Source organism: Planococcus citri, chromosome 4 (assembly GCF_950023065.1).
Source record: "Planococcus citri chromosome 4, ihPlaCitr1.1, whole genome shotgun sequence".
Lineage (NCBI taxonomy): Eukaryota > Metazoa > Arthropoda > Insecta > Hemiptera > Pseudococcidae > Planococcus > Planococcus citri.
This window is the reverse complement of record NC_088680.1, coordinates 68,046,892-68,074,030: the sequence shown is the minus strand read 5'-3', so window position 1 is coordinate 68,074,030 and position 27,139 is coordinate 68,046,892. Positions and strand designations below refer to the sequence as shown.

The window sequence follows — 27,139 nt, the reverse complement described above, 5'->3', positions numbered from 1 at the left end:
TGAGAATTCCTGGGGCGTCCTGCCGATTTCCAAAAGGTTTTAAAGGAGGAGTTGCGATAGGCCATTTTTTGGCACCAGCTATAGTTTTCGACTCAACCACTCTCAAAATGTTGTAATAAATGTCCCAAATAAGAATACGTGGTTACTTGGTTAGGTAACCCAAAATGACCACTTTTTGGGCTCCAGGGGTTCCCAAAGTTATGAATAAAAAAAGAATTTTAGGAACCACTGAGTGTTATTTTTAAAAACTTTTTTAGCGTAAAATATCTATTAGAACCCGATAAACGTTATGCGAGGAGACTTTTCAATTTTCGACCCTCGGTGGTAGAAATTGGGGAGGTTTTGATTTTTGGAAAATTTTAGAACCACCATTTTGAACCTACCCCTTTGAAAATTTTGTCTGAATTAGGTTTAGCACGTATTGGGGTCATTCCATGTCAACTCAATCAACGTTTTTGGGTCATGTCCTTCGATTTTGCTCAAATTTTTTTTACAATATCTACCCACCCAGGAAGTACGAAAGCCGCAATCAGTTTGGTCCCAGCACCCTCAGGGGGCGGGTGGGGGGCTTCCATTATTTTCAGTTTTTCACATTGTCTCGAGGTACTCAACTTCAGCAGCCCATTCCTCCAAAACTATGATACTTTGATCAAAACTGATTTCACAGTTCGAAAGGGAATTTAATTTTGAACTTTTTAAGCATTTTGAAATTTTCAAAATTTGAAAGTTCAAATTTCAAAATGGCGCTGTAAGTGAGAGCTACCATTTAAAATTTTGAAAAAATTTCCATAGATGTACATTTTGATACTTTTTCGAAATATTTAGGTTTCGAGATGGGACTCTTGACGGAGGGGGAGCACCCCCACCCACAATTTTGGGTGAAACTTTCAAAAGAAAATCTGGGGCATGTGATATATCGAATTGTATGTTTTCGGCGACGCTGAATACGAATATGACGTCAGATTTTTGATTGGACCCCATTCACGGCCCCCGGCACCTCCCCAAAGGGGGTAAAAATTCAAAAAACTGTTTTGTTCGTGCGACACATGAAATAGTATGTTTTTTGTAACGCTGAATACGAATATGACGTCAGATTTTCGATTGGACCCATGCACGGCCCCCAGCACCTCCCCAAGGGGGGTTAGAGTCAAAAAAATGGTTTGATTCGTGTGACACATGAAATAGTATGTTTTCGATATCGCTGAACACGAATATAGTCATAGTTTTTTAAATCGACTTCACCCACGGCCCTCAGAACCTCGCCCAACAGGTAAAAGTCCAAAAAAAAATTGGGGGCCGTGGATGGGGTCCAATCGAAAATCTGACGTCATATTCGTATTCAGCGTTACAAAAAACATACGTCTATTTCATATGTCGCACGAACAAAACATTTTTTTGAATTTTTACCCCCTTCGGGGAGGTGCCGGGGGCCGTGGATGGGGTCCAATCAAAAATCTGACGTCATATTCGTATTCAGCGTCGCCGAAAACATACAATTCGATATATCTCATGCCCCAGATTTTCTTTTGAAAGTTTCACTCAAAATTGGGGGTGGGGTGCTCCCCCTCCGTCAAGAGTCCCATCTCGAAACCTAAATATTTCGAAAAAGTATCAAAATGTATTTAGGATTTCCAACTCAATTGATGAAATTTCAAATTTGAAAGATCTGCGGGAGGCTCATCCAGTAGTTTCCAAAAAAGCTTTCCAACGCTATTTGTATAGAAACTTTGTGGAAATTTCAAGTTTCAAAAATCTACTGGAGGCTCCAAAAATTTTCAAAAATTCGCCGGAGGCTCCAAAATGACTTCTTAAACTCACCAGCAGTCGACTTGGTAACGTGTTCAATGAAGTTGGAGTGCAGCGTGGATTTCGGATTTCCAACTTTATTTCAAGTTTCAAAAATCTGCTGGAGGCTCCAGAAGACCAGAACTGCCTCAAACGGCCTGGAACCGTTTTCAATCGATTTGGCAAGTCGAAAATATATAGTATAGGTATCCCAAATTTCAGCTTTCTAGTTTCTAGGTCGATTTGGTAGAAATTTGACTTTTTTTCTCATTTTTTTAGATTTTCAAAACTTCTCCAAAATCGAAAAGTGCACTATAGTCTTAAATTATAGACGATGATATTCCGTATCCATTGATGTTCTAAATTTACAATTTAGCATCAATGGATATGGAATTTCATCGTTATAATAAAAGTTCACCCGAATCCGGAATCCAAAATTGCACTATTTAATTCGGCGTTAACATCTCGTGGCGGCGCCACCATCGACTTGCTGAAAGGGGGACTTTTTGCAGAGAATCGCATTCATTCGCATCTCGACAAGTCGTGTGTGCGCGTGTGTAAGCGTGCGTGAGTATGGAAATGTCCCCCTTTCAGCATGATAACATGTGTTTCATGCATTTCACCGCCAGAGTGCAACACATGTTCGTTGACGCCGAATTCTTCTGTCTTCTCCTTCCTCCTTCACCACTTTTCGAGCCCGCCTACACTAGCTCCATCTACAATGCATTGACGAGCAACTGGTGCGGTGCGGTGGTGGCTCGTCGGACACATGATGCCGTGATAAGAACTGATAAGAAATGGTCTCCTTCTGGCTAGTACGAAAGTTGCACGCGAAAAACAGTGTAACCACATTACGGCACTGCTTTACGAGCATCCTTTCGCGTATTTTATTTCGATTTAAAATTTTTTTCATTGCAATTTTTGTATTTTGGTAAAATAGCTGTTTTCAGTGTTGGGGGGCGTTGTGTCCGCTCACCTCGGCTTCGCCTCGGTTGCGCGGGTCGCTTTGTTGTTCATACTATGTCTGTTAACTTCCCTCGGCCTTCGGCCTCGGTGAGTACAGTTTTTTTATAAACAACCGCAAGTGCTACATACACGGTAAATGTCCAGCCTCCGTCTGAACTCACCAAGGGGAGTAATGCTCATCGAGTGAAATATAAATTTTAAACGGCTCGGCTTCGCCTCGCCTAATGCGCACACTATCCAAAAAAAACAGTATTCGTGACGAAAAAGAAGGAAAAAATAAAATAAATTCACATGATCGTTCAATAATCAATTTGAAAAAAATTTGAATCGAAAAAAAATTTTACAAAATTTCCGGATCCGGCGGGGATCGATCTCCAGACCTTCCGCATCGTAACCCGTTTCTTTCACCACTCAGCCACGGACGCTGCTTGCCGAACAGCGTTTTCGTTCGGTATACAAGCTGGCAAACAGCGACGAAAACTACCCCCCCACGCGCGCGTATACATGTACGCGTACGCGCTCGCATACGGCATACTGTTTTTCGCGTGCAACTTTCGTACTAGCCTCCTGCTGCGATTTTATTCTGTTACTGTTTCAATGTAAATATAATCGTCATGTTTTACGAAATATAATAACGAGTTTTAATGGTGAGTCGAGTTATTTTCGCATCCCAATATTCTCATTCCTCATGTTACATTTTAATTGATTGAATTCCAGATGCTTAAAAGTTAAAATGAAAGAAGAATCGTCTTCGATGGAGGAATGCGACGTAAGTTGTTCTGCACTATGCGCCACTTTCTCGAATTATCCTTAATTAACATAGAGATACATTATTTTGTTGGAAGGCGACGAGTGATGATCCCATTGAGCTCGGCGAAAGCAGTGCAGTCGACATAGAAGTACTTGCTTCAAAAATCAGATCGTATTTGAAGATAGACACCGTTGAATTTCCTGCTTCTTTACTGGGTATGTTACTTTAATTTTTAATCATCCAACTTTTCTCGAAGCTCTCATATTGAATCTATGAATGCAGATGAATGGAAAGAAATATCTCCAATGGTTCCGAAACTTACTCAATCTCTGTACGCTGACGAAGAAATGTATTTAGACACGTTAATCGACATGGTTGATACATTGCGTTATGAGGTCTGGCGACAATTTGATTTAAAAGGTAAGAGTAAATTGGTCTCTTAATTTTTCGTTTCATGAATGTCTAAAAACGTGGGAGTGTTTTTTCAGGGATGATTGGTTGGTCCTACAGTCAGTGGCTGCCTGTTTGCTTGAGCAGTTACGTTAGTTTGAAAGTTATAGACGAGGTATTTCTAAAAAACCAAGTATTCTTTTCGTTATTTGAATTGTGGCCGTATTCTGAGAAACACTTTCAAAAATTACTTCGTTCCTCACCGGAGAGTCCTGAGCAGATTTCTATTTTAAAAGTACGTAAACGCGTTGAATACCTTATTATTAATCAATTTTAAGCGTACAATAATATAACTATATTTATTAATTTTGTAGGGAATTTTAATCATTCACATGCTGGATGATTACTTTGATGGTGAAGTACGAGAAGAAATCATAAAAATCATGCGAGAGAAGTATTCGAAGGACAGTTCGGAAAAACTGTGGAAGAATTTAAGTAAGGAAGGATTTAATGTAGCTGAATTCGTCGATTCATATAAAGTCTTGGGTACAGACTTACCCATCATATCGGCTCATGTACGAGAGAATGCCGATATCACCTTCGAGAACGATGCCAGGTAAACTAGTAATTTGAGTATTTTCAACAAAATATTGGTTATAATGTACGTATTTCGCATAATGCTCGAAAAATATTTGTTTTGAGAAGTTCCAGGTTCCCTAAATTCCCCGTTACTGTCTCTACGATGTCAGAACGTGGAAGCAAAGTAGAAAAAATTATGATCGAAGAAGAACTGACTATATATCAATTTAAGGAGAAGGGAGCGACGTGGATTAAAGTCAACAGTTCCAATGCGGGATTATATGCTTTGAACTTTAAAGGAGATCTGAAGAATATTTGTTCGTTACCAATTTCCAAGCTCGAAGTAAGATATATTTTATTTGCACTTTTCGTTGATTTTTCTCTCTGGAATAACTACATATTTACCAACCTTTTTTTCAGAAATTGAATTTTGTCGACAGAGCCAGCTTGTTGCTCAATCTCGATTTCTCGACTAAAGATGGTCTAAAGCTTGCTATGGAGTGCTTTGGATTTTTAAAAACCGAAAAAGATATAACACCTTTGGCTACAGCGTATAGAAAATTTCTGTATATAAATCGGTTCTTGTACGGAACTCATAGCCACAAACTATTTTTAGTATGTTTCAATTCTACGATTTGTTTTTACATATTATAATATATCCAGATCCACCTAATTTAGGATATTTTCCGCAGGTCCATATCAAATCGTTATTCAATGTAGAGGGAGATATCTTCGATGATGAATTAAATAAGGACGATGCGAAGCGGTATGACTACCTCGATACGTTTATTCACGAGGATGTGATTCGTTTTGAAGTATATTTATCTATACTTTTTCACGTGTTTCTTTAGGGCGTTTCATTGCATGATGTTCCATATCGGATGTCTCGTGGGATCAGAACTATGCCTGGAGAAGGCAAAACAGATACTCCAGACTTGGCTAGAAGATGATACTTCTATACCTGTAGAATTTCTTAATTGTGCGGTCATTTACGGAGCTAAAGGCAGTACAGTTTCCGGTGAAAAGATACTAGAAAAATACCTCAACGAAAAGGACGATTCGAAAAAAAGGTTATTGGCCCGTGCTCTAGGCTCTTTGGAGAAGGCAGATTTAGAAAAGTAAAATTTTATTGGTCGTTTTCACTATTTCTTTAATTTTTTAAAATTAAAACTTTTGTAAATTCTTCGTAGGTGCTTTACCAAAATGATCTTGCCGGGAAAAATGCCTCCTGACCATGTGATGATTTTTTTTCGCGAGTGTGCGAGAGTCACTTCTTTTCATCCTGCCTGGAAATTTTTGATGTGAGTTTGTTGTACATGTACGTATTATGTAATAGTCGGAGAGCCCGCTTAAGGATCTATTGGACCCCCCCCCCCCCCGTCAATCCTCGGGGACAACTTTTTTCTTAAATGAGGAGTCCTAAGGAACATTTCTAGCCCTTGTACTCAAAAAAAAAGTGGCCCTACTTAGAAAATGGCGGCCATTTTGATTGACAGGTCAGCCGAAATCGCAGATTTGGCGTTCCAACATGGCACTTGCACAAAATTTTTCAAACCGTACAAGTAGTCCGGTATATGACAATAGGAGTAATTGCACCCCCCCCCGCCGATCCTCCGGGACAACTTTTTTCTTGAAGGGGATATCCTAAGGAACATTTTAAAGCAAACTTGCCAAAAAAAAAGTTGGCATTACTTACAAAATGGCGGCCATTTTGATTGACAGGTCAGCCGAAATCGCAGATTTTGCAGCGTTTCAACGTAAGACTTGCACGAAATTTTTCAAACTTTACAAAGGTAGATCAAAAGATCATGCAAAAATTCATCACCTGTCAAAATTTCAAGTGATAAAGTGCATTTTTCGATTTTTGGTGAATTTTTGAAAATCCAATAGGCCAAAAATGAGGGAAAAAATCAAAATTTTACCAAATTGAACAAGAAAGCTGAAATTTGGGATATACCCTATTTTCGACATGCCAAATCGATTGGAAACGGTTTCAACCCGTTTTGAGCAGTTCTGGAGCCTCCAGCCGATTTTTGAAACTCGAAATTCCCACAAAATTCCATCAAATTGGAGTTGTAAAGCTAAAATTTATTCTAAAAACTAATTTCAATACGCTACGAAGTACTGCAGGTGAATTTCAAGTCGTTTTGGAGCCTCCTGCGACTTTTTGAAAATTCCTGAAACCTCCAGCAGATTTTTGAAACTGTGAATTTTCTCAAAATTTCATCAAAAATGGAGATAGAAAGCTAAAATTTAATCTAGACTCCGTTTTTAACACCTTCTGAAGACGACTTCACGTGGGTTCAAGTAATTTTGGGGATTCCAGCGACTTTTTTTGGAAATTACTGGAGCCTTCAGCAGATTTTTGTAACTTTGAATTTTCACAAAATTTCTTCAAATGGTTTTGAAGCTTCCAGCTACTTTTAGGAAATTTCAATTTTCCAAAAAAACATCTTACAACCTTTCAAAAAGTTGCTGGAGGCTCTAAAACGACTTGAAATTCACCAGCAGTCAACTTCGTAGCGTATTGAAATTAGTTTGCAGAATAAATTTTGACTTTCCATCTCAGTTTGATGAAATTTTGGGGAAATTTCAAGCTTAAAAAATCTACTGGAGGCTCCAGTAATTTTCAAAAAAGGTCGCTAGAGGCCCTAAAATTACTTCAACCCACCTGAAGTCGTCTTCAGAAGGTGTTAAAATTGGAGTGTAGAGTAAATTTCAGCTTTCCAACTCCACTTGATGAAATTTTGTGAAAATTTAAAGTTTCAAAAATCTGCTGGAGGCTTCAGGAATTTTCAAAAAGTCGCTGGAGGCTCCAAAACGACTTGAAATTTACTTGCAGTACTTCTTAGCGTATTAAAATTAGTTTTTAGAATAAATTTTAGCTTTACAACTCCAATTTGATGGAATTTTGTGGGAATTTCGAGTTTCAAAAATCGGCTGGAGGCTCCAGAACTGCTCAAAACGGGTTGAAACCTCTTCCAATCAATTTGGCATGTCGAAAATAGGGTATATCCCGAATTTCAGCTTTCTCGGTCAATTTGGTAAAATTTTGATTTTTTCCCTCATTTTTGGCCTAAATTGGATTTTCAAAAATTCACCAAAAATCGAAAAACGCACTTTATCACTTGAAATTTTGACAGGTGATAAATTTTTGCATGATCTTTCGATCTACCTTTGTAAAGTTTGAAAAAGTTCGTGCAAGTCCTATGTTAAAACGCAAAATCTGCGATTTCGGCTGACCTGTCAATCAAAATGGCCGCCATTTTGTAAGTAATGCCAACTTTTTTTTTGGCAAGTTTGCTTTAAAATGTTCCTTAGGATGTCCCCTTCAAGAAAAAAGTTGTCCCGGAGGATCGGCCGGGGGGGGGGGTGCAATTACTCCTATTGTCATATGCCGGACTAAAGGGTAGATCGAAAGATCAGGCAAAAATTTATCATCCGTCAAAATTTCAAGTGCTAAAGTGCGTTTTTAGATTTTTGGTGAATTTTTGAAAATCAAATTTTTTTTGCCAAAAATTTACCAAAAAACGTCCTTTTTTCTAAAATTATTGATGTCTTGCTTTTTCCAAAATATTGTTTTTTTTTTGGCCCGAAATTGCAAACATTCTAGCTTGATTGCCAAAAATTGTCAATTCGTAGAAAGTAGGATAATGCGAACACAACAACAGTGTAATTTTAAGTTCGCAAGTTAAGAAACTGCGAACAAGGTATGGTGGTATTCGTAGGTTCGCAAGTTGCAAACGTGCGAACCAGTATATGAAGCGTTCGCAGGTTTGCAAATTGGCAAGTAAAAATTTTTACAAGACCAAAGTACATGTTACGATAATGCGAACACAGCAACGGTGTAGTTTCAAGTTCGCAACTTACGAACCTGCGAACAAGGTATGGTACTATTTGTAGGTTCGCAAGTTGCGATACTACGAACTAGTAAATGAAGGGTTCGCAGGTTCGCAAATTACGAACCTACGAACCTGTATATGAAGCGTTCGCAGGTACGCAAATTGGCCAGTAAAAATTTTTACTTCGTAACTTGGTGCCAATTTGCGAACCTGCGAACGTTTCATTTACTAGTTCGTAGTGTCGCAACTTGCGAACCTACGAAATTAAGTAACTTCAGTAACTAAAAAAGCGGTAGGCACTTTTTGACAATTTTTGGCAATAATGTGAGAATGTTCGCAATTTCGGGACAAAAAAAACCGCAATTTTTAGAAAAAAGCAAGACATCAATAATTTCAGATAAAGGACATATTTTAGTAAATTTTTGGCAAAAAAGCGAGTCTTGCGAAAAAAATTTGAAAAAAAATCAAAAACAAGAACTCTTGGAAAATTTGTTAAAGATGAAAAATTTTTGCCAAAAAGCAAGAATCTGACAATTTTGAGAAATCATCGGCAAAAGAATTATTTTTTTACATTTTTGTCAAAAAAGCAAATTCATTATTGTGACATGGTAAAAAAATTATTTTTTTGTAATTTTTGAAAACTTCTGCTAAAAAAAGCAAATGTGTTGAATTACAACAAACGCCGTGTTTTAAACAAAATGCTGTTTTAATCGTTTTTTTTTGTTTAAAAAATTTTTTTCAGAGCTTTTTTAGTTTTTTCCATGTTGTTTCTACGTTTTCGAGAAAACTTCAAATCTGAACATTTCATTTTTCTTTTAAAAAAACTGCGTTAGAAAATTTACATGGTTTCAAAAAAAAAAATAAAAAACAACAAACAAACGAACGAATTTGTACAAATAGGTACCGAAAAAAGCAAGGCTTTCCAGTTTCGCTGAAATGCGAGAATCCTTGACAATTTTTTCACAAAAAGTAAGTTTTCTGATGATTTTAGTAAAACCACAACTTTTTTGCAATTTTGACAAAAAATGATATTTTTTTGCAAGTTTTGTGAAAAAGGTGAAACTTTTGGCAATAAAGCAAGATTCGGAAGTTTTTGGGAAAAAATTTATAGTTTTTGTAATTTTTTGGACAAATAGTAAATTTTCAAACAAGGAGAATTTTTTTAATTTTTGCAAAAAGGTTCTTGGAAACTATAACCAAAAAATATATACATTTTGACAATTCCCAACAGTCAATTTTTGCAAATTCTGGCAAGAAAAAAAAACAATTTTGGGCAAAAAGCGAGACTTATGTCACTATGTTTTACTGAGCCAACTAGGCTACACTGTGGTAGTTGAAGGAATGAGAATGTTATGATGTATTATGTATTATGCACTATGTGCATAACCCATAGGCCGAGAGGAAAGGGGAGAGTTATGGCAGTGTGGCCATATCCTGGACCATTTGCCATATGCCCCTCTGTCCTTATCCCCAAAACTCCTAAGAGAACTGGAGAAGTAATACAGAAAAGACACACGACCGGCCAAAAACACAGACACACTGCCTACCGCCTAACCTCCTGTTGTGAAAATTTGGTTCTCAGTAACAATTTCCATCGTTGATAACGTGTCGATCCACTTCATGAATACCATTGGCATGTCTCGAATGGAGTTGGCATATGCAAGATCCATTTTGAAAAAATCTAAAGCTGCTTTTTGCTCCACAAACGATGGCAAATCGATTGGAAACTTTTTCAAACCGTTTTGAGCAGTTCTGGAGCCTCCAGCAGATTTTTGGAACTAGAAATTCCCACAAAATTTCATCAAAGGAAGTTGGATAGCCGAAATCTACTCTGCAAACTAATTTCAATACGCTACGAAGTCAACTGTAGGTGGATTTTAAATCGTTTCGGCGCCTCCAGTGACTTTTTGAAAATTACTGGAGCCTACAGTAGATTTTTGAAAATTGAAATTTCTAAAAAGTAATTTCGATACGCTACGAAGTCGACTGCAGGTGGATTTCAAGTCGTTTTGAAGCCTACAGTGACTTTTTGAAAATTACTGGAGCCTCCAGCAGATTTTTGAAACTTGAAATTTCTGCAAACTGACTTCAGTACGCTACGAAGTCAACCGCAGGGAGATTTCAAGTCGTTTTGGAGCCTCCAGCAATTTTTTGAAAATTACTGGAGCCTCCAGCGATTTTTTGAAAGTAGATTTTTGAAATTTGAAATTTTCCCAAAATTTTATCAAATGGCGATAGAAAGCTGATATTTACTCTACACTCCAATTTTAACGCCCTCTAAAGACGATTTCAGGTGGGTTCAGGTCATTTTGAAGCCTCCAACGACTTTTTGAAAATTATTGGTGCTACCAGTAGATTTTTGAAGTCGACTACATGCCACTTTTAAATGGTTTTGAAGCTTCCAGCTACTTTTTGGAAGTTTCAATTTTCCAAAAAACGCCATACGACCTTTCAAAAGGTCGCTGGAGGCTCCAAACCGACTTGAAATCTACCAGCAGTCGACTTGGTAGCGTATTGAAATTAGTTTGCAGAGTAAATTTCGGCTATCCAACTCCATTTGATGACATTTTGTGGGAATTTCGAGTTCCTAAAATCTGCTGGAGGCTCCAGAACTGCTCAAAACGATTTGAAACAGTTTCCAATCGATTTGCCATGTCGAAAATAGGGTATATCCCAAAGTTCAGCTTTCTTGGTCAATGTAGTTAAATTTTGATTTTTTTAAACAAAAATCAATACCTATTTGGGCCCAAAATGAGAAAAAAAAATCAAAATTTTACCAAATTGACCTAGAAAGCTGAAATTTGGGAACTACGGGAACCTCCAGTAGATTTTTGATACCTGAAATTCCATCTAATGGAGTTGAAAAGCCGAAATTCACTCAACACAATACGTGCTAAAAATTCAGGACAGATTTTGTTGTATTTTTTTTGGAAAAACAACAGTTACTAAAAAGTCGCTGGAGACTCCAAAACGACTTTAAAGTTGAAATCCACCTGCATGTCGACTTAATAGCGTATTGAAATCAGTTTGCAAAGTGAATTTCAGTTTTTCTACTCCATTTGTGGAAATTTTAAATTTTAATAATCTGCTGGAGGCCCTAGTAATTTTCGAGAAGTCGCTGGAGGCTCCAAAATGGCTTGAATTCGCCCGAAATCGATTTGACAGCTTATTGAAATTATTTTACAAAGAAAATTTTGGCTTTATAACTCGAATTGATGACATTTTTTGGAAATTTCACGTTGTGAAAATCTACTGGAGGCTCCAAAATGACTTGAACCCACCTGAATTCGTCTTCAGAGAGTGTTAAAATTGGAGTGTAGAGTAAATGTAAGTTTTCCATCTCCATTTGATGAAATTTTGTGAAAATTTGATGGTTTCAAATTCAAAAATCTACTGGAGGCTCCAGTAATTTTCAAAAAATCGCTGGACGCTCCAAAACGACTTGAAATTCCTCTGTAGTTGACTTCGTAGCATATTCAAATTAGTTTGCAGAGTAAATTTCGGCTATCCAACTCCATTTGATGAAATTTGGTGGGAATTTCGAGTTCCAAAAATCTGCTGGAGGCTCCAGAACTTCTCAAAACGGATTGAAACAGTTTCCAATCGATTTGCCATGTCGAAAATAGGGTATATCTTAAATTTCAGCTTTCTTGGTCAATTTGGTAAAATTTCGATTTTTTCCCCTCATTTTGGCCTTATTTGATTTTCAAAAATTCACCAAAAATCGAAAAACGCACTTTAGCACTTGAAATTTTGACAGGTGATAAATTGTTGCCTGATCTTTCGATCCACTTTTGTACGGTTTGAAAAATTTTGTGCAAGTGCCATGTTGGAACGCCAAATCTGCGATTTCGGCTGACCTGTCAATCAAAATGGCCACCATTTTGTTAGTAAGACCACTTTTTTTTTGAGTGCAAGGGCTAGACATGGTCTTTACTGTTAGGACTCCCCCTTTAAGAAAAAAGTTGTACCGGGGGATCTACATATTATTAGGTCATTGTTCTGAATTTTAATTATATATGCTTTTTAACCGATATTGCAGAACATCGCGTGAAAGTCTTGTAAAACAGTTGGAAACGGATATATTCATGTCGATTATTGGAGAATTCGTACCGTCTATGTATCTGGATGAACATTTTGCCGAGGTGTGTATGTAGTTGGAAAAAAAAGATTGCATTATTTATCAATTTTTACGATCAGCCTTATACATTTATTCAATTTTCAGCTTGACGACTTGCTGAATATTTCAAAATACGAAGAAAAAAGATGTTTAATTGAAACTGCGAAGAAGAAAAAAGCATTCATCTCAGAAGATAAAGAGAAATACGAAGAAGAGTTGGAGTATGTCGTTGCAAAACGTGCGAAATTGGACGATCCCGCCATTCTGGGCAGACTTCCCAATCTAGAAGTATCGCAGTTCGAACAAACGACTTTATGGGAAACGCTGACATTCGTTAGAGACCATTTGGATGTAACAACTGTTTCTCGTATTAACGCTTGGGAAATCATAAGAACGTTTGATAAACTCTGCTGTCGAAGACTATGCATTGTTAGACCTCCTTGTTGGGGTAAAACAACCACATTGCATATTTTACAATTATATTACTCGAAAGTTTTCAACAAGAAAACATTTGAGGAAGTGAACGACGATATTCCGATAGATATTTTCAAAGGTCGTGTAAGTTTTTCATTTGGCGAAAAACAATTCGCATTCTTTCGAAGCGCCGAAGACGACGAGACCAAATACGAAAAAAGTAAGAAATCGTATGTGTGTTTTCGTCTGGACTTTTCCGTCATCGTAAGCAGTACACTTTCCGGAATCAAAAAAGAAATCACCCACGCAGTTCATAAAACGTTAGACGCTTACGAATTTTTATTGTCTGAACACGTTTCTTGTACTAACACCGATAACCCCCTCAATATACTAGCGGATGCCTTAATATACCTGAAGGATAAGGAAGAATTGGGATCGGCTAAACGACTTCTTTTTATCGACGAAATAGATTTGCCTCTTCTCAAATGTCGAAACGACGAAGACAGAGAACGTATCATAAATTGGCTGTTTATTTCCACGAAACGTCTCGTTGGGTTTGGTTATCGAATTATTTCCTGCGGAGTATTTCCTGAATATTGTAAAATCGCGATAGGCGATAAATTCGCTAAAGTCTGTAGACTCGATGACGAAAATATGTTAAAACCAGTATTCGGATTGAATTGCGTCGAGGTAATGAACTCGAACAGCGAAGACGCTAAATTAGCGGAATTTTCCGGCGGTTATACCTATCCTGGGACGAAGCAGTTTTCGCTTTATTGTATGCATTTACGGGAAAACAACGAGTCTGCGTTCGAAGAATTTCGGTTGAGATCCACATCGTACTCCTTTATTTCGGAAAGATTTGGCGAATCTGGTCACCTTTACAATCTTTTGACGAAGCTCCTGGACAACGGTTATGTTTTCGCGCCAAAAGAAGGACCGTCGTGGAATCGAGATTCACTGGATTTATTATACCACAGTGGCTTTGTTGTGAAGACGTGTGCCGGAAATTTATCCCTTGAAGTGTGGCGCAATGTAAAAAACGATCGTGAAAATCAACCCGACCCGACGCAGTTGGTGTATTATACATTCCCCAACGAAATAATGAAAAATTCTCTGAGGAATTTTCTTTGCTTACGAGGTGAACGTGAATTCCTAGAAAGGGATGGTGCGCCTGGCATTACATACAACAATGATACAGGAATTTGTGATAGGATCTAAATTGAAAGAGGATTTCTTTGTCCAGCATCAAGTACAAAGCAAAGTCTGTGGCACATTTTGGAATATAAAAGTAAGAATTTTTTAGAACTATTTGCGAAAAAACAATAGTTTTTTTTTTTTACAATTTTAGACGTAGTAAAATAAAAGGTTATTGGAAATTTTTGACAAAAAACCTGCACTTTCGGACAATTTTTGGAGAAAACTAAGAGAATAACAACTTTAGCAAAAAGTAGACTTTCTGACAATTATGTTTTTTTTTTTTTTTTTTTTTTTATTTATAAAGAAAAAACAATCTTAATCTTAGGGTTACTAATATTAGCTATTCTATATATCGCACCTCGGGAGTTATAAGGTCACATCTCAAAAAAGTGAAATTTTACAGGAGAGTGATTTTCTTTTTTTTTAAAACTTGATTCATTATTTTTGTCAACTTATAATTAATTGTGAGGAATGAATAGCACCTCATTTTAAAGATCTGGTATCCTACCTTCATTTAGCATAAGAACACTTTGAAAAATAGAATCTTAAAGAGGAAATATTTCAATGTTTGGAAAACATTTTGAGTTAGAACCTTTCATTAAAGTTGATGTGGAGGCGAAAGGAAGCGTCCAAAAAAATTTCATGATAACAAAGTTGTAGAGAATTAAATTTCCAATCGACATAATGTCGTTAGTTTTTTTCTAGAGTGCTTAGTTTTTGAGTTTTTCTCAAAAAACTAAAATTTCATGATATGTGCAAATTCATTTTTCTGAAAAGTGATCAATTTAAAAAAAATTTTCCATTTGGTACAAACCAATAAAAAATGCACTCCTTGTGACTATTTCTAACTGACAAACATTCAAAACAATCAAAACTATTTGTTAACACTTTGTATGTACGAAATTTGCTCAAAAAAGGTGGAGTTTTTTGAGATGTGCCCTTATAACTCCAAACAACTTGCAATGTTGTTGAGATTTTGAGTTAGGCCATTTGCGTTTTTTACAAGATCTAGATGATGTACCCAACTCAAAGTGTAATTTTTGGTTGAGGTGGGTCATACAAACCCCAAAAATGCAAAAACATCAAAATCAATTTTTTTTGAGATGTGACCTTATTACTCCCAAGGTGCGATATAATCTATACCTTCACCCCAAAATTAAGACGAGGTACGGGAAGGTGAATGAGGGGGGGAGAGTGAGACGGATCGTTCACCCTGACCCAGACCCCTAGGCGGTTGCCTAAGGCTCGATCTCTGCCAAGCTCCAGGAGTCGTTATTCACACATACCTGTCTGACAGCAGACCTGGCCCCCGACCCGTCTCTGAGGGAAGTTTGAAGGGGAAGTGATTTCGCCTAGGGGTGGTCCCAACAAGTTGGGGCCCCTAGTTAGAAGGCTGAGAGTACATTGGGATATTTGTGGGGAGGTCAGCGCACTTGCTACTGGCTTCTCGCCGACCGCCCACATTAGAGATTGTTATGTTTTTCTATGCTAATCTAAGGTTACTATACTTACAATTTTAAATATCTTGATCCAGGACTGTCTTCAAAATCGCGACTTCTGGATGTTTGGATATCTTCTTTTTGTTTTTGGGTATTATTATTTGGGGATTATATAAAAGAAAAATGTTTTAAAAAGAAAAAATATATAAAATGAAAAAGAACAGTATTTACAATTGAAGGGCTAATTGTGAAAGTCGCCTTAGTCAGCAGTGATTTTTGTACATAATCAATGAAAACATTGTTGTCCTGCTTCAGTGATAATGTAAAAACTTCATGGTCAAGTATTAAAAAAACATCTTCAACTATCCCAGAATGCATTACAATACTCATTTTTCCCTTTGAAATTGATGAAATATGAAAAAAAAATGTTTAAAGTTGTGTGAACAAAAAAATGACTAAGGAGACTTTCACAATTAGCCCTTCAATTATTTTAGTTATTTACATTAAGTATTTTGAGTTTGACAGGCCATATCTAGACAGACTAAATTACACCTGAAACCTTAGTTACAAACATTTACATACATATCTATAAATAAGGTGGAGGGTGTCTATTTATAATTTGTCGGCACCAACCACCTCTTACAAATTAAATATAGGAAAGGTATTTATTTACATCTTAAAACTAAGGTCTGTTATCGGGAATCAAGTCTTCGTTTGGTACTGGCTACACTATCTTCGCGATTGGATGCAGACTCGGACTGTAATTGAGGAGCTCTTGAAGAACTCGATGATTGTGTGTCTTACCAGTCCCTAATCCAGTTGATCCCATCCGCAACCCAACCTGGGTATAGCCAGCTTTTTAATTTCCAGTTCTGCGCATTTTACAACTAGATTTTTTGAAGTAATTAAAAAATCTCTCTTGGTAGGTTTTTGATTGTATAGTTCCTTCGTTACCATGTAGAGTATATAGTTTTCGATCTTTTTACCATTTAGTTTGCCTTGCTTTTTAATTTCTACTATCTCCCACACCGATGCCCCCCTGCCCCTCAGAACGTCTCTTTCACCAAATTTGCGAGTAATCTGCTTGGCGACGCCTGCGGACATCTCAAAGTCTGCACTGACACAGTGTGCCAGTGCATATTCGGGGAAACAGCGGAGTAGGTCTTCTTCTAACTCCTCCAGAGTGAAGACGCCGTTGGAAGTTGTTGCCAATTCCCCCCCAGCTTCCCCTCTGGAGCTTCTCATTCAGTTCCTCTTCTTTCTGATCTAGTATTACCTTGACATGTTTGGGTGTATTCGGAGCAGCTATGGTTTGACAATTTTTGGCTTTGGCAAAAAGCAAGAAATTTGAATAATTTTTAGAAAAAAGGGAGCTTTTTTGGAATTTTTGAAAAAGAATCGCTCTTGACAATTTTTGATAAAAATGAGTACTGAAAATTTCAACAAAAACTAAAAAGTAGGACTTTGTTGACAACATGAAAACATTTTTTCATGTTTTAGATATAAAAAGCTAGACTTTCAAGCAACAAATCTAATTTTTGGCAATACTAAAGCGATTAGCCTGGGTCATTCCATGTCAACTCAACCAACGTTTTTGAGTCATGTCTTTCAATTTCGCTCAAAATTTTTTTACAATATATACCCACCCAGTAAGTAAGAACCCCACAATTAGTTGGGTCCCAGCCCCCTCAGGGGTGAGTGGGGGGGGGCTTCCATTATTTTCACATTGTCTCGAGGTACTTAACTTCAGCAGCCCATTTCTCCAAAACTATGATACTTTGATGAAAACTGATTTCACAGTTCAAAGGGTATTGCATTTAGAACTTTTTAAGCATTTTGAAATTTTCAAAAGTTGAAAGTTGAACTTTCAAATTGAAAGTTCAAATTTCAAAATGGCGCTGTAAGTGGGAGCTACCATTTAAAATTTTGAAAAAATTTCCATAGATGTACCTTTTGATGCTTTTTCGAAATATTCAAGTTTCGAGATGTGATCTCTTGATGGAGGGGGAGCACCCCCACCCCTAAGGGTACCCCCCGATAAGATAGGCAAAATGCCCTTAACCTCAGATTTCGATGAAACTCACAGGGTATGTTTAGTACCCCCAAAAAATAATTTTGGGCCCATAGCCCGCTCCCCACCCCACCCCCCTCAGCCAGGGGGGCCAAAAAACGCGTTTTTCAGGGGAAAAATTCTGTATCAGCGCGTAATTAAGATAAATTGATTCTGTAAACGAATATAGTTAGAGGATACATGGGCGTACCTCCCTGAATTTTTTCAAAATTTTTCATCACACGGGGAGAGAAGGGGGGACAAAAGAAAACTTTAAATCGACATTACTCCGGAACGAAAAAACATACCAAAACGATTTTTTCGTCAAATATGTATCTTTAGGTCTACTTTCTATAGAAGTCATCACCCGGCCATTTGGAGTGGTGGGTCAAGCTCAAAAGCTCAAAAAACTCTCAAAAAACCACGTTTTTTGCGTTTTTCTCCAAAAATATGGACAAATGGCGGAAATCTAAGAGAACCAAGTTGTTCAGCGTGAAATTTTACCTCAGAATTGTGTAATTGAAAATTCATTTACACCGCATGATCGTAAAACTACATGCGCAGAAGTATTTGTGCTTACATCAAGATAGCTGAAAGGGTATTCCTGGGTAAAATAGGTGAAATGTCCCTGTCCTCGGATTTCTGAAATTTTGATGAAACATAGTTGGGTACCATTAAAAAAAATGACGGAGGCAAAAAATCCCTCCCCCCCAACCTCCCCTTGCTCATAATAGCGAAAAAAGGGCCTTTTTCGGGGAGAAAAAATCCATGCTTCAACGAGTTTTGACAAAAAAATCTGTATTCACTCAAAATACTTGAAGGAGATATGATTCTAGCAACTTGAATTTTCTTCAAAAATTGTGGGCCCCCCAGGGGAGATATATTGACAAAAGAAAATTTGAAACCGCCGTATCTCCGAACCTAATTTAAGTACATGAATTTTTTTTTTCAAAAATGTATCTGCATGAGCACTATAATTGGTATTTTTTTTCAAATTTTCCCTCCAGGTGGGCCATCTTCAAAAACTCAAAAAACACTCAAAATTGTGTTTTTTTTTGTCACAGCACCACCAAAAAAAGCGATCCATAATTTTGGATGCTGGCCTCCAAAAACAATAAGAAAACCAACTAAGTAACTTCTTTAAGGCTATTCTAATTTTTTGATGAAAAATAGTCAACTTTGGGCGGGGATTGTGCCAAAACTATAGAACGGATTTTTCTAGGGTTTGCTTTCAAAAGCGAGGGTATGTCGAGATATTTTTGATTCAGGACATTTGATGGCTATAATAGGGAATTGGATGGAGATACTTTAGATGCTCACATCCCTGTTGTAAAAGCAAAATTAGAAAATATGGCTACATACCCTCGATTTCATAGATGAATCAGTATTGGTGAAAAAAAATTGGAAGAATTTTGAAAATTCACGGAGAAATCCCCGTCTGAAGTTTAGATGGGAGCGGGTCGCGGGACATAAGCACGACTAAATTCGTTCAATCGATTACATGCAGTCTTACGAACGAATGATGAAAATAACGAACAAATCGGTTTCATATTTCGACCGGTTGTCAAATTAGAATGCTCTCCGCAGAGTATACCCTTAAACTCCAATTTTTTGGCCATAGGCACCCCCTCTCCAAATTTTAGGGCGAAAGTAGACTGACAATATGGGTATCATTATCATATGAACCGAACTCGCTGAACATGAATATGAAGTTTGATTTGCAGTTGGACCCTCCTAACGACCACATTGGGGAGAGGGGTTGCCCAAAAATTAGAGTTTTTGTGAAAAATGCTTCATTATAGCGCTATTTACGCCATGCAACTTCTTAATCAAGGTTTTCTTGAATTACAAGTAGCCTACTTTTCAAGTACATGGTATCTAACTCAAAACTATCAGAAAGGTTTCTTTTTGGTGTCGATGATTAAATTTTTATGTGAGTTACCAAGTACATTGAAAACATAGGTATTACCTACCTACGTACTATGTAGTAGATTGGGTAAATCACCAAAAAAAGAAAAAAACTGGATTTTTACCAATTTTAGCAAAAACTGTCATTTTGAGTTGAAAGTTGTACAGAAAAATTCTGGCTCCAGAAGTGCCCCTAAAGGGAAAACATGTGCCCTTAAAGTGGGAGTATTTTCGAAAAAACACGGTTTTTTCACTGTAGCCCCTGTACCCAATTTGTTTTGAGAAAAATGACGATCGACCCAGTCCTAAATGAATATATCTTAGATTCTGCGTCCATTCTATGCTATTATTTTAAATTGTTTTTGTCAATTTTGAAAAATCAACAAAAATTTAGGAATTTTTGCCAATCTTTATCAATTTTTTGAAACCTAAAATATTGTCATCACTGCGTTCCAAAATATTTCCTCAGTTTCAGAAATATATTATCTTTCAATATTTTTTCGTCATTATAGCGAAACTTTTGCGAAGAAAATATTTTCAAAACACCAACTACTAATACCCCCTCTCCAAAAAAAAAAAAGATTTACTTTTCAATTTTCTCAGTAGAACCCCAAAAGTGGCCTTGGATTTTGATGGCAATAGCATGGATTGGCGCAGAATCTCAAATACCTATGTAGGTACTTTTATTATACTGTCTCCTCCATATATTTTGAGTGAATACAGATTTTTTTGTCAAAACTCGTTGAAGCATGGATTTTTTCTCCCCGAAAAAGGCCCTTTTTACGCTATTATGAGCAAGGGGAGGTTGGGGGGGGGGGAATTTTTTGCCTCCGACATTTTTTTTAATGGTACCAACTATGTTTCATCAAAATTTCAGAAATCCGAGGACAGGGACATTTCACCTATTTTACCCAGGAATACCCTTTCAGCTATCTTGATGTAAGCACAAATACTTCTGCGCATGTAGTTTTACGATCATGCGGTGTAAATGAATTTTCAATTACACAATTCTGAGGTAAAATTTCACGCTGAACAACTTGGTTCTCTTAGATTTCCGCCATTTGTCCATATTTTTGGAGAAAAACGCAAAAAACGTGGTTTTTTGAGAGTTTTTTGAGCTTTTGAGCTTGACCCACCACTCCAAATGGCCGGGTGATGACTTCTATAGAAAGTAGACCTAAAGATACATATTTGACGAAAAAATCGTTTTGGTATGTTTTTTCGTTCCGGAGTACCCTTGCAAAAAAGTACAACTTGTTATCAAGTTGTTCATGTGACAAGTTGTAAATTCGAAGGTGTTCTGAAGACTTGTTCAAGTAACAAGTTGTTCTGAAGACTTGTTCAGTTGATTCGGAAAATGGATTTTAAAATATGAAAATATGTGAAAGAATGTCTGAATCTATTCTTTTCCATTACTATAAGTATGAAACTTGACAAACCTTGCCTAAGAAAATTTTTCCAGAGAAAAAAATTTTTTGCCCTGAGTAGGATTCGATCCCTTGTCTTCCTGATCACTAGCCTACTATTCCGAACCACTTAGACCACTCAGCCACCACCCCTGTTGACATCTTAGGTACTTTAATGATGTAACAAGTTGTTGTTACTCATGAAGACTTGTAAGTTTTTCTACATTTTTCTCAATTCTGAATACATTTTTTGTGTTCATGTTAATTTTGATAGATTTTTAATGGTTTTTTCTTGTGTTTGCGCATTATTTCAACATGTTGTGAACACTTTTTCATAAAATTTCGCCTTGTTTTATTAAAATTTCATCAATTTTTTAAACAATATGTTTTACACTTCATTGCTTAGAAAGAGATTAATTTTGTAGCCTATTGTACGTATGTGTTCCTAGATGTAATTTATATCACTGTTATTTTAGAGCATAATGTTTTCCTGTATTCATGATTTTAACAATTTTTCAACACCGAAATATACTTTTATAATAAGACATGAGAAAACAAAAAGTTGTTTTACAAAATCTCAATGAATATACCTTTACTCACAAGTAGTTCATCAGATTACTTAAGTTGTTACAAGTTGTTGATTCATCTAATTAGTACCTAGTTACAAGTTGTCAATTCTCTTAACAATCTCAACAACTTCCAAAGAACAACTAGTTTGTTGGATTGATTAGTTGTTTCAAGTCGTTGAATACTTATTCATTTACAACTATTCCTGAAAACAAGTTGTTTGTTAGATCAACAAGTTGTTAACAACTATGAACAACTTGCTTCATTTACAACTACTCCTGAAAACAAGTTGTTTATTAGATTAACAAGTTGTTAACAACTATGAACAACTTGCTTCATTTACAACTACTCCTGAAAACAAGTTGTTTATTAGATTAACAAGTTGTTAACAACTATAAACAACTTGCTTCTTTACAACTACTCCTGAAAACAAGTTGTTTATTAGATTAACAAGTTGTTAACAACTATAAACAACTTGCTGATGACTATGAACAAGTTGTACTTTTTTGCAAGGGTAATGTCGATTTAAAGTTTTCTTTTGTCCCCCCTTCTCTCCCCGTGTGATGAAAAATTTTGAAAAAATTCAGGGAGGTACGCCCATGTATCCTCTAACTATATTCGTTTACAGAATCAATTTATCTTAATTACGCGCTGATACAGAATTTTTCCCCTGAAAAACGCGTTTTTTGGCCCCCCTGGCTGAGGGGGGGTGGGGTGGGGAGCGGGCTATGGGCCCAAAATTATTTTTTGGGGGTACTAAACATACCCTGTGAGTTTCATCGAAATCTGAGGTTAAGGGCATTTTGCCTATCTTATCGGGGGGTACCCTTTTAGGTGAAACTTTCGAAAGAGAATCTGGGGCATGTGATTTATCGAATTGTATGTTTTTGGTAACGCTGAACACGAATATGACTTCAGATTTTTGATAGGACCCCATCCATGGCCCCAGTACCTCCCCAAAGGGGGTAAAGGGGGTAAAAGTTCAAAAAATTGTTTTGTATGTGCGACACATACAATAGTATGTTTTTGGTGACGCTGAACACGAAAATGACGTCAGATTTTTGATTGGACCCGTTCACGGCCCCCAGCACCTCCCCAAAGGTGGTAACCCCAAAAACAAGGATTACATTCGTGTGATACATGAAATAGTATGTTTTCGATATCGCTGAACACGAATATAGCCATAGTTTTTTAAATTGACCTCACCCATGGCCCCCAGAACCTCCCGCAATAGGTAAGTCCAAAAAAATTGTTGGGGGTCGTGGATGGGGTTCAATCAAAAATCTGACGTCATTGTCGCTCTAACAAAACATTTTTTTTTTAATTTTACCCTCTTTGAGGAGGTGCTGGGGGCCGTGGATGGGGTCCTATCAAAAATCTGACGTCATATTCGTGTTCAACGTCGCCAAAAACATACAATTCCAAAGATCACATGCCCCAGATTTTCTTTCGAAAGTTTCGCCCAAAATTGAAGGTGTGCTCCCCCTCCATCAAGAGATCCCATCTCGAAAGTTGAATATTTCAAAAAAGCATCAAAAGATACAACTATGGAAATTTTTTTAAAATTTTAAATGGTAGCTCCCACTTACAACGCAATTTTGAAATTTGAACTTTCAAACTTTCAACTTTTGAAAATTTCAAAATGCTTAAAAAGTTCTAAATGCAATACCCTTTCGAACCGTGAAATCAGTTTTGATCAAAGTATCATAGTTTTGGAGGAATGGGCTGCTGAAGTTGACTACCTCGAGACAATGTGAAAATAATGGAAGCCCCCCCCCACTCACCCCTGAGGGGGCTGGGACCAAACTGATTGCGGGTCTCCTACTTACTGGATGGGTAAAAACAGGGTATATATTGTAAAAAAATTTGAGCGAAATCGAAAGACATGACTTTCAAAATCGCCATTTTTTGTTTGAGTTGACGTGGAATGACCCGCCTATGACATCTTTAACAAAAGTATGAACTTTTTGGCAATTTTCAGCGAAAAGAGACACTGTTGGGATATTTTTAATGAGAAATGGACTTTTTTGAATCTTTTGAAAAAAATGTTGAAACACTGAATTTATTACATTTTGGCAAATAGACAAGACTTTTGGGTAATTTTTGAGAAAATTGACTTTGAAATTTTGTTTTCAACCAAAAAAAAAAAAAAAAAATGAGTTCTGCAAATATTTTTTTTAAAAAAGAGAATTTTTGCCAATTTTTAGGGAAAAACAAAACTGACAATTTTAAGTAACGAATTGAAAAGTGAACTTTTTGCAAGTTGAAAAAACTCAAATTAAAAAAAATCGTTAACTTTACTACAATTTGGTTGTTTTTTTTTCCCGGAATTGCCGAGCCCTTCCTTTTGTTGAAATTAACAAAATCTCGTTTTTTCTAAAAATTGGCTTTTTTCAGAAATTACAGAATTGAAATTTTGTTGCCAAAAATCTATCAAAAAGTCTGGCATTTTTAATAATAAAGTTGTTGTTTTTTTTCAAATCACATTGGTACACTTTGCTTGAAAAATTTAAAAATTACCCTTGAAACTTTTTTTTTTTGATTTTTTTAAGTTTTCAAAAATTGTGTACTTATCTAAAATTCGAAGTCTCGCGAATTTTAGCAAACTTTTCGTTCTTTGATCATTTTACTCAAATTTCGTAACATTTCATCAAGTTTTCGGTGATTTTTGACAGTTTTTTTTTCTGTGTCAATTGTACAATTTAATGAACTGTTTTATTGCCTTTTTGGAATTTTTCAATAACTAGGTATGTGGTACTTTGGACTGTTTTTTTTTTTTTTTTTTCATATTTTGGAAACTTCTGTACATTTTGTGTGTAACTTCTGCAATGGTTGACAAATTTTTATCGTGTTTTTGGTTTTTTTTTTTTTCGAAAAAATTCTCGTGTTGTTTTAGGTATTATCTTAGCTAATTTTTGGAGACCTTTTTTCATTTTGAATATTTTTTTTGTAAATTTTACTAAATTTTAACACTTTTTCAATGATTTTAGCGTTTACGTATTCAGGCTAATTTTTTTCCGAGTTTCAGGATCATCTTTGCCAAAATTTCTTGACATTAAATCAATTTTTTCAGAATTTTTGATAATTACATATTTGATAATTTGATCAATTTTTTGGAACCCATGTTTCGTGAAAATCGGTAGATTAGATTCTAAATGAAAAATTCATAAGTAACTATTTTAAGGAAACGTGCTCTTACTCAAGAACCACTCAATATCGAGATCTGAAATTTTAACGATCAAATTATTTCTATTGCATTGTTATTTACCATTTACCTACTGCCGAAGTTACGTCTCACTAACTCCAAAAGTCAGTTTAAACATTGAAAATGAAAATTTTTATTGCGAATATTAATTTAAAATATTTTTGATTTCAGGTAATAATCGCATGCGCATTTCACGTATACGGCCACTGGGTTAAAAAAGGAGAAGGACAGAATCAAGCCGCATTATTTGAGAATGTGCCAAAAGTGGAACTTCGACATTTATACATGAGTAATATTTCATTTTCACCCGTATCATAGCCTTAATATACCTACCCAATTCCCTAGTCCTGCGTCAACTACCATAATCCATCGCTGCTGCCACGAGATGTGTATTTTATTCCTCATCATCGAACGAAATACTCGTCCATGGGGGTTTGTGATTGAATTGGCTACACTACAGAGCAGATATCGAACGTCCCTGATTCCATCCACTGGCCAGATTCAGCGATATCAGCTCTCGTTACTTTTAGCGTAAAAGCTTACTACCTTAGGATCTAGTACTTGTGTTCAATGATAAACTAATTGTGTAAATTGTTTTTGTTTCTCTCTCTCTCTCTCTTTTTTTTTTGACTAAATAATATTTTAAGTTGATGGTAGAGAACTTCTGCAGTAAGTAGGGTGGAATTAGGTTCCTGTTTTAGTCATTATTTCTGGTTATCACTGCTTCTGATGGAGGATTATTTGATTATTGGCGGTAAAAATGTTACGTGATTTGTTTTCCTCGTATGGTAATGATGAATTTGGGGAGGGAGGGGGGGGGGGTGTATCGATTCCTTCGAATAATGTTGAAAATTCGATGAAAATTATTAATATTACATAAATTTAAAACCTAAACGATTTGTTCCAAGTTTAAGGCCTTTCAATTTTTCGTGATTGAAAATGATGATTTATTGTACTTACCTAGATCAATTTTGATTTTTGAACTTGTGAGATGAGTATTCCAAAGGACCATTTATGTATTGATTAATAATCATTCACAAAGAAGCAATAATTGATTCGTATGATAATAATGTCTCCATAAATTCCTTCGAGGAGCGTTGAAAATTTAGCAAATCATAAATATGTATCAATATTTAATCAAAAATTGATACACTAATCTAAATGCATTCTTTGGGAATTATTTTTTACTTTATTTGAATTGTGGCCTTATTCTGAGAAATGCTTTCAAAAATTACTTCCTTCCTCATCAAAGGATCCTTCTGAGCAGACTAATTCTATTTTAAAAGGGAATTTTAATCGTTCACATGCTGGATGATTACTTTAGTGAAAAAGTACGAGAAGGAATTATAAAAATTATACAAGAGTATTCGATTGACGGTTTGGAAAAATTGTGGAACATTTTGAGTGAGGATGGATTTGATGTTGTTGAACTTGCCAATTCGTATAAGTTGAAGTGATATTGGTATTCATTTGCACATGAGTCGATATGATGGGGAAGTCTGCACCCAACACCTAAGGTATTGGGTGCAGACTTCCCCGTGATATCGACTCATGTACAAAAGAATACCGATATCAGCTTTGGGAATGATGCCAGGTAAACTTGTAAGTAATTTGAGTATTTTCAACAAAATATTTGTATTTTGCATAATGTGCGAAAAATGACTACAACTATGTATAATAATACTAGAATTGATTTACACTTGGAATCTATTTTGTTTAGTTGTTTAATGATACCTACTTAGTTGATAGTACCTATTTTGATTTTTGAATTTGTGCAATGAGTATTCCAAAGGATCATTTATTCATTGGTTAATAATCATTCACGGAGAAGCAATGATTGATTCATATGATTAATGGCTCCATCGATTCCTTCGAGGAACGTTGAAAATTTAGCGAATCATAAATAGGTATTAATACCTAGACCTACCTAAAAGATTTACTTTGAAGTTTGAGTGTAGGTCTTTCATTTTTCGCAAATAAAAATAATAAATCATCCTATCATCGTGGGTAAATTTTGATCTTTGATTTTGTGTGATGAATAATCCATCGTTGAATTGATGTACGGTTGAAATCATTCACGAGTAAGCGATTCACTCATACAATTATAAATAATTAGGCATGGCAGATAGAAAAATTAAAGAATTGCAGCTTGTTGCAATCTTGAACGTTTACCTACTTTTATAACTTTTTAGAAGATTTTTTTTTAGTATAAAATAATAATTTCATTGTTACCATTGAAATGATTTCGTAACATTTAAGCTCAATTTCAAAGAAGAAAATACATTGTGATTATGACTTCTGATATTATTTATTATTTTCATATTTAATATGTTTGCTGTGAATGAGATTGCTGTAGGGGTTGAAAACTGAAATAAATTGATTTTTGGTTTTTGGTTTCAGTTCAGTTTTCACCTTTTGGTAATTGGGTTTTGGTACTATTATTTGATGGTTTTGGGTTTTTGGTTTCAGTTTTCAGGTTTTTTTTCCTGCCAATTATCGCATTATGCCGCCTAATCT

At 36.0% G+C, this 27,139-nt stretch overlaps 1 protein-coding gene across 3 annotated transcripts; it reads left to right on the top strand.

Annotated features, from left to right (window-relative positions):
* Nucleotides 1–1,815: 1,815 nt before the first annotated feature.
* On the top strand, nt 1,816–26,924 carry LOC135844297 (uncharacterized). Of its 3 annotated transcripts, none has more exons than XM_065362455.1 (15): nt 1,816–3,398; nt 3,469–3,520; nt 3,597–3,717; nt 3,785–3,922; nt 3,991–4,187; nt 4,267–4,508; nt 4,598–4,814; nt 4,892–5,086; nt 5,164–5,237; nt 5,323–5,589; nt 5,662–5,772; nt 12,356–12,458; nt 12,539–14,138; nt 16,174–16,387; nt 24,794–26,924. In XM_065362455.1, exons 2-13 carry the CDS (start codon nt 3,485–3,487, stop codon nt 14,066–14,068), a joined length of 3,231 nt encoding a protein of 1,076 aa, XP_065218527.1. In that variant the 5' UTR covers nt 1,816–3,398; nt 3,469–3,484; the 3' UTR covers nt 14,069–14,138; nt 16,174–16,387; nt 24,794–26,924. The 3 variants fall into 3 exon arrangements, with proteins under 3 accessions (XP_065218527.1, XP_065218526.1, XP_065218525.1); XM_065362454.1 differs by having other exon boundaries at nt 16,174–16,408; XM_065362453.1 differs by lacking the exon at nt 16,174–16,387.
* Nucleotides 26,925–27,139: the final 215 nt, after the last annotated feature.

What these genes read in the sequence shown, in the direction of transcription:
- LOC135844297 (XM_065362453.1), top strand. Translation starts at nt 3,485, where the DNA reads ATGAAAGAAGAATCGTCTTCGATGGAGGAATGCGAC. An exon ending in TACCAATTTCCAAGCTCGAA is followed by an intron (nt 4,815 to 4,891) that starts GTAAGATATATT and finishes CCTTTTTTTCAG; the next exon opens with AAATTGAATTTTGTCGACAG. An exon ending in ATAGCCACAAACTATTTTTA is followed by an intron (nt 5,087 to 5,163) that starts GTATGTTTCAAT and finishes TATTTTCCGCAG; the next exon opens with GTCCATATCAAATCGTTATT.